Raw genomic sequence first — 16,562 nt, forward strand, 5'->3', positions numbered from 1 at the left:
TTGAGAGAGTCCTTCCAAAGATCTCTATTACTGGCTTTTCAGATTGAGAAAAATATCTAATATTTTTCATTTTTTTGCTCTTAACAATTTTAGCTTTTGACAAATCCATAGTCATTTTCTTCTCGGGCACTATAGGGCCTAGAAACACCATCTCTTTTCAGCAGGGCTGGACTTTGTGAGTTTTCCTCTTAGTTTCTCATTAGATGACACTCCAACATACTTATACTATTGCCCATAATATAAGTCGTAATTGGATTGTAGTATCCTTTGCTTACGTTGTGCCTTGAATTCCTTTATGTTGCATGAGTGTATTTTCTAATCCCAACACTTATCAAAAACTTGTATATTCCTTGACATGCCATGACATTCTTCAATATAAGTTACTTTGGTCCTAATTGTGTCTCACTTTTCTCCTGTCTCTAAGTGAGGCTTTCCTAACATTTTCTCATTGAGCTATACTCGACACCATTGTTGTTGTATCAGTGAGTATTTGGAATCTAGGGATGTCACCCTTGAATGCTAATTCCTCCTCTTTCTCAAGTTTTGAATTTGCGATCTACTCTCTATAGTTGTTTGTTGTACACCCGCCACAAAGCTGCATCCACAGTCTCTTAGTTGTGTAGTTGTGATCAATTCCGAGTAGTCACCCTCTTAGTTGTCTTTCATTCATGTTGTACCCAAATTGTTAGCCGTGCCTGGACCTTTTTTGTCTTTCTCCTTTGAAAATGTCTCTGTCGAAACCATACACATTTTTCTCTATTATCTCCTCCACCAAGTAGATGACCTTGAGTTTAAAGTTTACAACTTTCCTTCGGTAATCTAATATTTGTTGATGCTCTGCTTATCTCTTAGTATTTAAGATACCTTAATAAGTTGTTACCTCTAGTAATTTTATCATGTCTCTTTCTAACTTCTCATTTTGGATTCTATTCAACACACTACACTCCTTTCTATATGATGGCATCGTCCTCTCCTGACTCATTTCTATAACATACTTATCTCCAATGTCTTTGCATACAGTACTCATACTTCTTACCATCTAACTTAGGAGTGTGTAACTTATAGAATATCCAACAAGATAGTACCTTCTCCTTAAAGATCTATTATTTCATCCTTCTTAATAAGTAGGTTTCATAAATTATACTGTCCCAGTCTGGTATAACGTCTACTATTCTAAGTCATCCCTACTTCCTATATGTTGGGCTTCCATTCATGGCTAGGTGTAGAGACCGCTTCTTCAACCATTCATAGATAGGTGAAAATATATGCGTCGGTACTTAGTTGGCTATTGGTACATTTCATTATGTGCTTCAAGTTCCACTACTAGTGTTGGTGATATTTTGCTGAGCCTGTGAAAACTCTTCAACAAATTGTCTTAGTCATGCTCGTAGTCCTTCCAATACCTCTATTAGATCGTTAGCCTTAACTATTATTGGGTTCTCTGGAACATCAACCATCTGTGGGTCAGCGGAACACACATCCTTAGCCCCCACCTCTATTGGTCGTTCCTTTCACATTGATTCTAACTGATCTTCTAGTTTCATGTGTGAGCTCTTACAAGAAAGGTTGATTTAAAAGAAACAAAAGAGTTCAATTATTGGAAGAGAAGATTCTATGTACATATCTAAACTTAATGTTGTCAAGCTTAACTAGTAATATTCTATTTATCAAATAAAGTCTTATGAGCTCCTAATATAATTTATTCTAAATTTTTCAAGAAAGGAACACGATCCTTCCTAGTTCAATTCAAGACAATAAAGAAATATAAACCTATACATCTTCTTCCTAAAAAGTGTAATCAATCATAAGAGATAGAGGGTACTATTGATGTCTCTAAGCACCACCTAAGATGAGGCTCTAATTATATGTATCACATATAAGACTATTAATGGCAATACCAAGAAATGAAAACTAACACTTACATAATAGTGAGAGGGATCTTTTTCAGTCTTCTGTATGTATACCGTGAGTATCCTTCGGGCTAACGGACGATCGGCTCTGATACCAACTGTAACGTCCCCGCTTCAAGCCTCCATTGGGCCCTTACACCCACGGACTAATGGCTCTTATACACGAGTACGCCACTCTGGCTGCTTCCTGGATTGATGACTGACCCTACAGACCAACACGAGTGTTTTCAGCGTGCTTTGTCCTCACTCACACGCATCCTGAGAAAACTTCCCAGGAGGTCACCCATCCTTGAAATTGCTCCAGGCCAAGCACGCTTAACTGTGGAGTTCTTTCGAGATGGGCTACCGAAAAACAAGATGCACCTTGTTGACATAGGTAGTACCAATCAATCCATTTAAGCCCTCTTCAACTGTGTAGTCCCATACCTACATAAATTCTCGTAATCATCCCACTCGACCTTCCCCTGTGCGTGTGGCATGATCGCACAGCTTACCCGGTATTTCCCCTTACGGATCACGGGACTACTGACTGTCACAATCACCCCCCCTTACGGGATCCGACGTCCTCGTCGACCACACTTCCGGCTGGGTCAAGGCTCTGATACCAACTGTAACGCCCCGATATTTTGCCTTATTTTACAAAAATACTATTTTCATGCATAATTTGAAAAGATAAAAAAAAATAATTTAAATACAACAGTGGATTTTAAAAAAAAATCAAAATGCAACAGAGAAGGATCCTTCATTTGTAAAACAAGATACAGTAAGTAAATAATTTTAAATAATGCATTTCCACTGTGTTAGATTTATCAACTGCTTAAAATAAAACTAAGGCACCACCGGCGTTCTAGATCGTTTGTCCGCCCGTAGCCGCTCACAGTATACGTACTTAACCGACCCTCGCTCACTATACATACTTCCCCGTCTAATACTTGTAGGGGAAAGTAAGGGGGTGAGCTAAAAGCTCGCAAGGAAATGCTTATCAAACAATACCATATAATATCACACATACCATTAATGTATTTATTAAGTTTTAGCAATATCATACATGCTCTTTTATAACTATAACCAAATAACTGTACATATGGAAACCTTTATCATACAAGTCTATATTATTTGTTCACACCGTACACATATACAAAGATCATAACTCCAATATCATACTCATAACATAATCATATCAATACTATAAATAATAATGTCATTATCACAACATTGGCATATCATAGCCATTACTTACATAACTCGGGCCTAGCCTGACCCTACAATATCCTGGGCCTAATCTGCCCACATAATAATATGGGCCTACGCAAATTTGCCCCTACCATTGTTATAGGATAGGGTATCTCTATATTCAACAGTAACATCACTGTATCATACCCACCATAACAATCTCATACACGACTCAGGAAAATGCAGGGTAGGGTATCTCTACATTCAACGGCCTTATCCCGTATCATACCCCACCATGGTCCCTCACTTTACCTGAGACGTTAGCATACAACATATAACATACAACATATAACATACAACATATAACATACAACAATACACCATACACCATACACCATACAACATACAATACACAACATACAACATACACATATACAAGTCATAACAACCATAATTTATATATTAATTTACGAATATTGTGTCCATACCACACATTCTCAGTACCATATACAGACTTATAATAACAAATCATAACTCATATTTCAGTACACAAAGAATCCAAATTTATGCAGATAAACACATATAACACTATCTAATTTCCTTACCTCAAATCCCGCTGCTTAAGAGTTGTTATCTCGTCACTACTACCTATAATAAGACATGGGTCAAGGCCCTAATATTAAAATTCGTACTCTTACAGTACAGCAGAAAGATTACTATTTTTGACCAACAACTACATGAATTCAGTAAAAGTTGTCTTCATAAAAATTATAGAAAATTCCATTATCTTTCCAATGATATAAAGATAATTAAAAATGGATTAAAACTCAGAGAGTTATGATTGTTTTACTGAAACTATTTCTGAGAAGGAATATGGAGTAACGAATTATACGACTTAGCAAAAATACAAACTTTTTGCATTGAAAGGTTCAGAACTAGAAGATAACATCTTCATGAAAGTTTTAGGAAATTAAATTCCCTTTCCAATGATACCAAAATCTCTGAAATTGGAATTATATTCAAAGAGATATTACAATTTTACCAAAACAGTTTTGGAAGAACAAGATTTAAGAAACGAATTACATGATACAGAAGGAAACTAACTTTTCGACATAGTATTACTCCGAATTCACGAAATGTTTATTCATGAAACTTATGGAAAATTGAATAAGCTTTGAAACCATATATAGATCATTAAAAATAGACAAGAATTGAGAGAGTTATGGTATTTTAAGTGAAAGTACTTTTTCTGGGAATATGAAAAAAACGATTTACAATAATATCAGAAAGATGATAATTTTCGACATAGAATATCACCGAAATGGTGAATGGTTTCTTCATAAAAATTATAGGTCATTGAATCAGCTTTTCAATGATATCAAGAATGCTAGAATCAGATAAGTATTCAGAGAGATATTCAAGTTTTACTGAGACAACCTATATAGAATATATAAAAAAATAATCTATAAGAAACAACGTAGAAATATTAATTTTTGACATAGATAAATTTCGATTCAGCAAAACTTTTCTTCATACGAATTATGGGAAATTTAATAATCTTTCTATAGGCACCAAGATTGCGAGAATCGGATGAGTATTTAAAGAGTTATGACAGTTTTACTGAGACATGTTTCATTCTGAAAAATAAGAAAAGGAGACCTACGAATTTTCTCCTATTGTGATCAATAAATAAGTAAATGTAGAGTTTCTTACCTCAAATACATGAAGCTTCTTGGATCAATAGACATAAGATGATGGTGATCAAAGATGAGAGTGAAGAGTGGTATAGATTTGGCTAAGGATGTAATGAAAAGATGACTTGAAAATTTTAAGGTTAGTCTTGAGAATAGAACGATATAATTTTAGGGTTAATGAAACCTATACTATTCTGACTCTTATTAGGTTTAGTTTTATGAATAATAATAATATTAACATAATAGCAATAATAATATGATAAATTATTAAATAAATAAATATCCTACTTTTAAGTTTAAATTATAAGCTCTAAATCTCGTAATTTTAGGACTTAATTTTGACCTAGAAAAATTACGAATTATAATATAGCTATTTCTACAAAATTTATAGATCTTTTAATTATCTTTCCAACGCCACTGGAATCACCCCAATCGGAGTTATAAAACTCCAGATATGGTCGTTTTAGTAAAACAGTTTTTTAAACCTGCGAATTTCTCTAAACTTACAAATTTTCTCACATTAATTAAATAATAATATTATTTAATACCACTTATACAATTATTTAAATCAAATAAATATATTATAAAGAAAACTTAATGGACTTTCATATCGGGCTTTAATTAAACGATTACGTACTGATGAAAATACCATAATATTTTACTTTCGTAGTTAATATAACTTTAACTCTCTCTAGAAAATTGGTACAATAATCTAAGCAACAATCTCAACTCACTAACAACACAAATATATAAGATAATTATCCTCACACAATTAATATCCCAAGGAGAGAAAAAAAATTAAATACTATTTTAATCTGGATATTACAAAGTATGTGGCTGGGTTGTGTCCTCTCGATGATAAGATTGGTGAAGATGTACAACATAAAGACGAGATTGATTTTGACTTGTGGCTTGGTGAAGGACGCCGATCGAAGAAAGATCCGTAAGTGTTTATTTTCAGCATTTTTGTTGTGTTTTTGTATTTTTTGTTTTTTACTTTACTATTTATGTTTCATTTTTTTTTAAATGTTAGGCATGATAAGGAGAAGGTTTACTTGAAGGGTAAGGATAAGATTGTTCCCCCTTTTCGTTTTGGCGTGGAAGATGTTGCAACCAAGATGTGGTTCCACAAGCTTGCATATCCTGACCAATGTTTGACTAATTCTGTAAGTTAAATTATTTTTTCTTTTGATTTTTTTCAAAAATTTCAGTCTATAGTTTTATTCAGGTTGTTTGTTGGTTGTTTTTTAGTTGTTGAAATATAATTCATTTTCTGATTTTCGAACATTTCTCATTTTTTATTGTTTAGCATCTGGACATCATTTTTTACTATCTACGTAAAAAAGGAAAGTATGCAAAGGAGCCAAAGGTTAAGTTCACAACCACCGATTGCTTATTCTTCAAAACCATTCATGCTTTGTATGAAAAATTTATTGCACAGAAAAAAAATCTTTCTTTGATAACTGCCCAGCATGCCATTGCTGATTATATAAGAGGTAGAAAAATGTTATGTGGTTCCCCTTGGCATTTGTGCGATCATGTTTTCTTTATCATCCATATGGAGACTGAATCACATTGGATTCTTGGTCGATTGAATATTGAGGAAAGGCGTGTGTACATGTACAACTCCTTGTCGACTGCTATGAAAGATAGTGCTGCTATCAAAGCTTGTCAGCCATTTGCGGTGTTGTTGCCCCACTTTTTTGCTTTGTTTGATGAGTTCAAAAAGGAAAACAAACCGGTTTGTTTAGACCCTTTCGAAGTTGTTAAGGTTGATGGTTTGCCTCAACAAACCTCGAAGTAAGTTGTTTTTATTTTTTATTTTCAAATGTTTTTAAAATTTGTAATGTTATTTTCCTTTTTTAAGTTTTTCGGCTGTTGTTTTTTGGTTGTTTTGCAGTGACTGTGGTTGTTTCATTGCATCGTTCGCCGAATACTTTATTGATATGAAACCGATTCCTCCCATATTTGATGTTGAGAAACACCGTGATAGGCTTGCTGTGTTGTTCTATAAGTATGCTCGCATGAAAGAAGTGGAATTTATTGATAGTGAAGATGAGGCTCCTCCAAAGGGTCCAAAGAAGAATTTGTCTTAGTTATCTATTGGTTGTTGTTTGAAATACTACTTTTTTTTTATGTAGCTTTTGTTTTTTCTATTACCAGATTATGTTCATAATCATAGACAAGTTGTTGTTTCTATCATGTTTTTTTCTTAATTGGAATTGGTTTTTAATTTGTTCATATTTTTGGATTTTTAATCTTTATATTTACTCTTAGTCATGACAGCATACTATTAACAACCTTATTACAACCATCTGACAAACAACTAAATTGCATTTGTAATCACTTTATGTAGTTTATTTTTCCTTCTTATTAATTTCAACCTTCTTCCACTCATTTAATTATTTAACTATAATATTTGATGTTCTTTTGTATATTAATGATAATAATACCAATTCCCTATTATCAATATCTCTCCACATAAAAAATCACAATAAAAAAATGTATGTAACAACCAATCGTAATATGCAGTATGTGTTTTCTAAATGTTTTAATATAGTTGTTTTTTGGTTGATGTGTAGTTGTTTCCACTTTTATGCTGTAATTCTTCTGCAGGTCTTTTTGTTATGTCCCTTTTGTCCACACTTGCCACACTTGTTTTGTTTCTTTGTTTCCCAAGCTGCTGCCATTCTTCTTTTCCTCGGCCTTCCAGACTTGATTCTCTCCTTTGGAGGCAACACTATGATTTCTTCAAAAAAATCTGGAAGTTCCCATTCTCTTACGTTTCCAACTGGGTATACTGTTTCTTCATATGTTTGCAGCCATGCTTTTGATGTGTAGTATTGTGCACAGTAGTTGTATGTGTTTATGTTCAAGTCCTTCATGACGGCGACTGCATGGTTACATGGCATTTCATCTTTTTGAAATCTATTGCATGTGCACGTCTTCTCCTTCAAGTTTACTATTCTTGTTCTGTCTTCATCTATCACCTCAAACAGGTTCTGGTTTGCTGGTTTCACCTGCATGTTTTAAACCAACTTTAAAACAACCAAAAAACTATGCAAAAACAACTGTTTTTATTTTACTTTATGCGAACGATAATCTGAACTTACTGTTAGTCGCAATGACTGTACATAGTTCCCTATGAGTTTTTTCTCAGATGATGGTGTCAGCCTTGTTGTGCATTTTTGTGCCTCCTTTCTATTATTGTATGTCCACTCTTGCATTTGTGCCCTCAAGCACTCCATTAATGTTGTCACTGGTGTTTCCCTTGCTGCTAAATTTGCTGAGTTCAGTGCCTCAGCTATGTTTGATGTCATGGTAGAGTACCTATATTTTGGACAGTTTCTGTCATAGTTCTACTTTTGAAAAAAAACTCAAACGCAACGCAAAAACAACGCAAATACAACGCTCTAAATAGGTGAACATATCATTAATTTTATCCTTCTTATTAGTTTTCACCTGTTGTTTTCTGAATGATACCTTGACCATTTTTCATGGCCAATTTTCTCCAGGTACGGTCTTATGCGCTTATCCAAGTTGTCTAGCTCCCTCATATGGAATTCAAACTCCATTTCTGTGTAAGCTTTTGCAGCTGCAAAGAATGGCACTCTGAAATGCTTTGCATTTTTCTTGAATTTTGTTTTGAGGTTCGACAAGAGGTGGAAGATGCAGTAGCCATGTGTTATTTCAAGGGAACACTTTCCTAGTTGCTTCGATGATGCTTTCATGTCCGTCGATATTAGGCATTGACATTCTCGAACCCCGAATGCTTCTCTTATTTTTTTTAAGAACCACTCCCACGATTTATCGTTCTCAGAATCAACTATGCAGTATGCTAGTGGAAAAATTTTCGATTCTGCATCTTGTGTGTTGGCAGTGAGCAACGTGCCTCCATACGCGGCCTTTAGGAATGTACCGTCTACCACGATGATTGGTTTGCAGTTTGGCCAACCTTTTATAGCAGCATTCAATGCAACAAATGCATATTTGAAACTGTCATCATCATCTTTCTCTATGTCTATTAATGTTCCTGAATTTTAATCAAACAGGATTTTGTCAAACAACATGTACTCAACGAAATAACAGCGCAAAAACAACTGTTTTTTCACAAATATTTTCAAAGTAAAATTTTTAAATTTTTTTTTACCTGGATTTGTTTTCTGTAGCATGTACAGGTATCTTGGCAAGAGATTGTACGACTCTTTAGCATTTCCATGTAGCTGGGTTTGTGCTCGCTCTTTACTACGCCATGCTTTCATGTAATTCATCTTTATTCCGTATTTGTCTTTCATTTCGTCTTTATGTCTCATAGGCCGCACTTTGTTTTCAGGTTCAAGAATTTTGGTTTTACAAAATCTGCTATCAACTTTGATGTAGCTTGTCGTTGATCTCCAAATCTTATTGTAACTGCACATGTGTGTTCTTCTTCGTAGCTCCTTATTATGAATGTTTCTGTGTTTCCATTTTTTGTAGCCTTTAAACTCCATTTGCAGTTTGTGTCCAAACACACTATGTTGTATTCTTTTGTGCAAGATTTCACTACTTTGTATTGAAATGTCTTCTTGATTGCAAAGTAGCATAGTGTACTTATCAATGTTTCTTTGTCCTTGTAAATTTGCCCCTTCTCTATTGTTTCATGTCGTTTGTCATTGATGATCATCATTTTTGTGTTGTCCACTTCCTCTTCTTCTTCCTGGTTGTTTTCTAGTTGCTGTACCATTTCTGTGTACCACAAGCTTTGCGTAGCTCGGTGAAGTCGAAATCTTCATCTACCGTTGTAGTTTTTTCTCTGTTGTTCTCTCGGTTGTTGTATGGTTGATTCCCGATGACACCGTTATCGTTTCTAGGAAAAATGCATCAACTTCACCGCATCCCATCGTCTCGCTTGTGATAGTTGTTGCTTGGAAGTTGTTGCCGTGTTGTTTCCAGTGTTGCCGCAAGTCTTCCCCGTGCTGCGTTGTTCTCATACGATTCCATGATCATATTGTTCCACACCATTGTTTTGTTAGGTGGTGCCGTGTTACTGGTTTTGTTCACACACAATGGGTACCTTGTGAAATCAACCTCCTTCGTTAATAGCTTTATGTAGAACAACAGACTTTTGTCATCCTTGATTTGTAGTGGTTGGCCTCCTTCCTTCAGTTGATATTTCAGTTGTAGTTGTGTTGATTCATGGTTGCATTGGAGTTCTTCCATCATTATTCTCATTAGTTCCTCAAAAGTGCACTTGGTCGAAATTAATTCTCCACTTGATTCATAATCAACATAGTTTCTGTTGTCATCCCAATGCCCATTGCTCTGCACCAATATTTGTAATGGTTCCGTTTCCTGAAATAATGTAAATTATTTACTTGGTTCAGTTTTTGTAGTTGCAAACAACTATTTTAATCTGCCAAAACAACCAATAAACAACTCTTTCCACCAATAACTTATGCATGTAACACTTTCAGCTGGCCGACTATTTATATAGGTTAAATCAACTATCAAACAACTATTTCAAAACTGATCACTAATTAATAACAATAGATTCATATTTTCCAGTTTGTAGATCCCAAACAACTATTATTCCACTGTAAAACAACTTGTAAACAACAGTTTCAGAATAAAACACTGTAGCAACTATTTATATGCCTTAATGTTTATTTTCATGCAAACCGTTGTTGTTTTTTTCTCAGATTCATCAATATTTCATTATTATATCAATTTAATCCGGTTTTCATCAATTAATATCAAATTTTTATTCATCTACACTAAAATTTTTTTTCACGTTCATTAAAAAATTTGTTTACCTTCAATTCTCCTTCTGATTCAATCATGGGTGAGTTTCTTTGATTTCCAGCTCTCCTTCTACTCGGTTCTTCTCCTCTGATCGCGATTTCTTTGTTCAATGATTGTTGTTTTTGAGTTTTTTTTGTACATCAATGGAGGTTTCCTGGTTTTTTTTTTTCCTTTTCGTTTTTGATTTTGGATTTTCGGGATTCAGCTGGTTTCCTAGGAGTTCTACATTTTGAATTGAATTTGATTTTGCTGATTTTTGGAAGAAAAATGGTTGAGATTGGGTTGTTGGGGTTGGACGGCTGGGTCACGAAGAATGGTGCGGCTGGTCACGAAGAAGATGGAGTTTCCCTTTCCGTTTTCTCAGCCGGCATTTTTGTAATTAACAACTTTTTAATTTCCATTTTTGTTTATTTCCTTTTTTGGGGTCATAAATGTAAATTTCATCTATTTTTAGTCTATAATAGAAAAAATCTCTTTTTATTAATACTTTTTGCTAAGAATGTTTTAGTAGTAATATAAACTTAATTATAATATGTTTAATTTTAATCATAATGTTTTTTTTTTATTTGAAAACACGGAATATAATTTTTTCAATCATAAATGTTATTGTGACTAAATATTAATGTTATAGCATACATAAACATTGGAAGCTTGTAGGTTGGAAAATTATTTTTGTTCATGCATACTTGTAAGGGTATTTTTTTCTTGGAATTTTTATATTAAATAGGCAAATTTTTTTTCAAAAATACTTTATTTTTGAGATTATTCTCACGAGAACTGTAGTTAAGTACCAATTAACTGAATTCTTATCTTTATTTGACAATTGAAAAATAAATTTTAAAACTACATAATCTAAGTAAAAAATTTAATAACAAAGCAATAAACAAGATTTAATCTGAAATATAAAAAAATTAATTTCAATTACTTCTACTTCCTATTTCAATAATACAAACTAATATATTCTTGTTCTATCAACTATTATAGCAGATTATATTTAATCTATATTCTAATTAAGACATGTAGAATCTAAATTACACGACACTATTTCACATTTTTGAGGTATAACACGCATATAATCAGCATTAAGTATTAATTCAAAAGCTACACAAGCCACACAAATACTCTCGTTTTGTGTTGAAACATATGTTTATTTAATTACAATATTCTCAATACTCGCTTTTTAAATTTTGTATTGAAATCATAAATCAAACATAATATGGTCAATCAAACACATATAATAATAAGCACAAATATAAATAAATTACATCAATAGAATAAAGAAACTAAAATAGCATTAATCCCTAGGAAGTTTCAAACAATCTCCAATAAAATTCCTAAATTGAAGTTTAACTAACAATCCATAGAAAACATAATAAAACCAAAAAATAAAAAATAAATAAAAAAAAGAGAAGAAACTAAATTTAAGGTTGCTTGCCACAATCGCACCAAAACTTGATCTCCAATCTCCTTTTTCATATTTTTCTAAATTTTAAAAGGTCTCCCTCACTCAAATTCGTGATTTTCTCCTTTAAAAGTGAAGACGTAATTCTATTTTTGTTGAAATTCTTAAAATGCTTGTCAAAAACTAAAAAATTCGTGATTTGCACGGCAAGTGGTGCTGCAACACCAATACCTCGCTCTGTGGTGCCTGGCACCAATAAAACACTTAATTCTTTCCTGTAGTGGTGTTCTGCGGAGCCAAAATCCCTCGCCACTGCGCTAATTCTAATAGTGGATAATATTTTTTATTTTAAATCTTACTGCGACGACTATTGACTAGTGGTATTTTAGTCATAACTCTCTCGATATTGCTCAGAATGAGACGATTCAAGATGTTTTAAAAAGATAAAAGAACGACCTAGAATTTTTATTCACAATATTTTTTCTGAAAGTACACGAACTATTGTCGAAAATTATCTTGAATCTTTAAATCTAATTTTCGATCACAAACAGAGTGTGTTGAACACCCAAAACTTAGAATTTTTCTCCCCATATATGAACGATCTATAACTTTTATTCACAACATTTTTCCTGAAAATACATGAATTATGTCGAAAATTACCTTGAATCTTTAAATTTAATTTTCGATCACAAACAAAGTGTGTTGAACATTCAAAACCTAGAATTTTTCACCTAGTATATCTTAGGATGACAAATTCCATTATAAAATCATCATATTCATCTCATTTAACATGGTTTTTTTTTTTTTTTCTATTTTCAATTCTTCCTCTAGAGATAAAAATGGGAAACAGATAGGATGTGTGACGTGGTGTAAGCCAATATGTGATGTGGTGAAAATTAATTGTTAATGATTATCTTAGGGCCCGTTTGGCACAACTTTTGGAAAAGCTAAAAGCTGCTTTTTGAAAAAACTGTGATAAAAATGTGTTTGGCTATTGGAGAACATTATCTCACATGGATTAAATGTAAAAGTATTGAGCCATATATAAGAACATGAGCTACTCCACTCATTGCCAATTGGTTTTGAGATGGAACCTCATGATTCTCAACATGGTATCAGAGCCATATCCCTAGCGGGCATTTGATCCACACCTATCCAGATGGTTAGCCAGCCGCACGAGATCCAGATGGTGCAATGACGCCTGAGATCCGAACAAAAATAAGCGAGCAAATGGCATGACCTGTGATAAGGTGATTCAAGATTGGTGAGCAAAAATAGCCACCATCTTGAGGGGGGATATTGGAGAACATTGTCTCACATGGATTAAATGTAAAAGTATTCAGCCATATATAAGAACATGAGCTACTCCACTCATTGCCAATTGGTTTTGAGATGGAACCTCATGATTCTCAACATTGGCAAACAGTCAAAAAATAGCTTATGCAGAATTTTTGGAGAAGCTACAGCTAAAAGCTGAAGCTGCTCCAACCCAACTTTTAGAAAAAGTTATTTTGATTAAAAGGCTATAATTATTTCTTTTGTACTAAAACCATATTTACTTATTTATTACATATTAAAAAAATAAAAAAAATAATATAAACTAATTATAATAAAATAAATAATTATTAAATCTCTTATTTCTTTTTAAAAAATAATTTATATTTAATTTTAATATTAACAAACAACATTAACCTAGAATTTTTCTTATATACTTGAGTTTCTAATTTTTTTTTTTACATTTGATAAAACATAATAAACAAATACTATAAATTATTTTTATCAAATGCATATAAATTTATATTTTAAAAAAAATTAAAAATATAGAAAAAAATAAAATATTATATAAAATAAGTTCTTACATATTTGTGATTATAATAAACTAGATTTTAACATTATCATTATCATTATAATAGATCTTAACGACTCACATTAATTACTTTAAAATTTATAATTTACCAAACACTCAGCTCAGTTTTTTTTCACAATTTTGCTACAGCTGTTTTTTCTCATAGCACAGCTACAGCTGCTTTTTCCTACATCACAGCTGTGCCAAACTGGCCCTTAGTGTATCTTAGTTGTTGTTGTTGTTAATAGTGTTGTTTATTATTTTACAAAATTAGTTTTTTTCCATGTTTGATACCTAGTTACTTTTATTATATTTTAGAATTTGGAATAAAGTAAATGAGGTTTTATCTAAAAATCAAATAAGAGGACTAACTCATTCATCTTACATATTTTATTATTTTTCTACATGTTATTATTTTATGTGAGATTATCTAAAATTATATCATTATAGGTATGTTGACAGATTTTTATTTATTAATAATATTTTATGGCACTCTTTTTTTTTTTCTTGAAGTTTATCCCACTCAATTTACTCTTGAGGTTTTATTAAAGTCATTTTTGTCGAAAATAGTTTTTCATATTTTGACAATGGACAAATAAATTCCCAAACATAAAAATTGGTGTAATTTTCAAGATTATTATTCATTTATTTTATATAAATAATTTAATATTTAAAACTTTCCATATGTAATTATTTTTTGCTGTTACTTTGTTAATTAATTTGAAAAAAAATTAATTAAAAAATCAAAAAATATATATGTTAAAAAATTGCAATAAAAAAAGTTTTGATATGAAATAATATTTATGGATGTCTAAATTACTAAATTAATTATCACTAGTTTTATTTTTTTTGATTTAGTTTTCTATTCTTTTAGTCATATTTTTGTATAAATAGAGGTTTACCCATTAGAATAAATCACTGAGAAATTCTCATTCAATTTTTTTTTTCTGTCTTCATTTCTTCCTTTTTTCTTCTTATATATTTTATATTATTTTATAACAAGTTTCTTACGATGTTATTGTATTTATTTTTTAGTGACTAAGAGCATGCCTTGTATTGTTATCTATTTTTTATTTTCAAAAAATTATTTTTAGAAATGAGAACAAAAAATACTTTTTGAAGTTTTTAAAACACAAGTCATGTTTGGTTAGTATTTTTTAAAAACAATATTGACCAAAAGTGAATTAGTTTTTTAAAACAGAAAACAACATTTTGTTGTTTTCAAAATTCGTTTTTTGTAACTTTGTTTTCTGAAAACTGTTTTAAAAAAATAAGGCCAAACAAGTCAAATTGTTTTCAAAAAATAATTTTCTGTTTTTAAAAATAAAAAACAGTTTTTTAATTATGATGTCAAACATACACTAATTATTTGCATAATTTGTCATTTAAAAAATCGATCCTCTTTTTTTTAACAATAAATAAATAAATTATATACTCCTTTTTTAAAATAAAATAAATTAATAAAATGATATACTCCTTTTTTTTTCTTCTTTTTTTTTTGGTGATAAAAATTATATACCTACAAATTATATATACAAACACAGTATGTTTATATACAAGTTGCTATACATATATGTTCATGATCACAAGATCAAGTATATACAAGAGATGTCAGGATGAAAGGGGGATTAAAAATATAATACAAAGCATAAGATTATTTACTAGACTTGATATATTATCTTGGAGTCATCTTTTACGGAAAACAATCTTACCCTCAGCATCGTGAAATAAGAGAGGTACAACTTCATGAGGAGGGTCAAAGCACCATACTTGAGGTTTGTCCAAATAATGGCCCATTCGGGCTAATTTGTCAGCCGCTCTATTCCCTTCCCTATAAATATGAGAAACAATACAACTACTTAGCTTTGGAATAATGGAGTTGATGTGAGCAACGTGCATTTGTACATCGACACATTTAACCTGTCTTTTCTCCACAATTATATCAAGCAATGTCTTAGCATCTCCTTCAAGCCAAACATGGCTCCAAAGACCATATTCCAACACCAATTCCAACCCTCTTCGAAGAGCAACAAGTTCGGCGATGTTGCTGTTGGCTTCTCCAATGGATTCAGCATAACCCATTAAGAATTCAGCCTTGTGATTCCTGATCACACCTCCAATGCTTGCTTTATTATTCCTGCAGCCCCTTTTGAAGATCCATCGAAATTCAGTTTTGCCCATCCCATTTCGGGTTTTGCCCATGACACAGGAACGGCTTCGGCCTTCTTCTTGCAAGATGATGATGATGATCTCAGCCCAAAACGAAATCCATTTTGTGATGATATTACAGTTATTAATTGTCTTTGTTGACACCTCCAAAGATCTAATCCTAATCCAATCATGATGATGATACTAATTATTAATAATAATAGCAATTATATATATAATAGTACGTACATTATTTACAGAAATGAAGTGCAGTACAAACATATGGATCACGTAATTAGTATACTTGCTATCATATTATAGATGATGAAGTTGAGTGGAGCGAAAGCAAACTAAAAAGACCCGGAATATTGCTAAAACAAGGCAGCATCTTTTATATTCTATAGAGAGTCGCCAGGGAGGTTCCTTTTCATGTAATTTATAAAGCTTTCAATATATAACCGCTAATTATTATCTCTACAAAATGCTAAGTGGTGATAGTGTAAATTAATATTGAACCTTGCACATAATTTAATTTAATAAATAATATAAAAAGTTAATGACATATTATCTGCCTAAGTTTTTTTAATAGATCAAATTGTAACTGCATA

The 16,562-nt window shown here is 31.9% G+C and overlaps 1 protein-coding gene across 1 annotated transcript; it reads right to left on the bottom strand.

Moving 5' to 3' along the window:
• Nucleotides 1-7,371: 7,371 nt before the first annotated feature.
• Nucleotides 7,372-9,072, bottom strand: LOC133034546 (uncharacterized). Its single transcript, XM_061109651.1, has 4 exons — nucleotides 8,928-9,072; nucleotides 8,240-8,810; nucleotides 7,891-8,107; nucleotides 7,372-7,797 (listed from the first exon to the last, which is right to left on the bottom strand). The coding sequence occupies exons 1-4, from the start codon at nucleotides 9,070-9,072 to the stop codon at nucleotides 7,372-7,374; spliced, it is 1,359 nt and encodes a 452-aa protein (XP_060965634.1).
• Between the last annotated feature and the right edge of the window lie 7,490 nt (nucleotides 9,073-16,562).

This window comes from Cannabis sativa, chromosome 1 (genome assembly GCF_029168945.1).
Source record: "Cannabis sativa cultivar Pink pepper isolate KNU-18-1 chromosome 1, ASM2916894v1, whole genome shotgun sequence".
Taxonomy (NCBI): Eukaryota; Viridiplantae; Streptophyta; class Magnoliopsida; order Rosales; family Cannabaceae; genus Cannabis; species Cannabis sativa.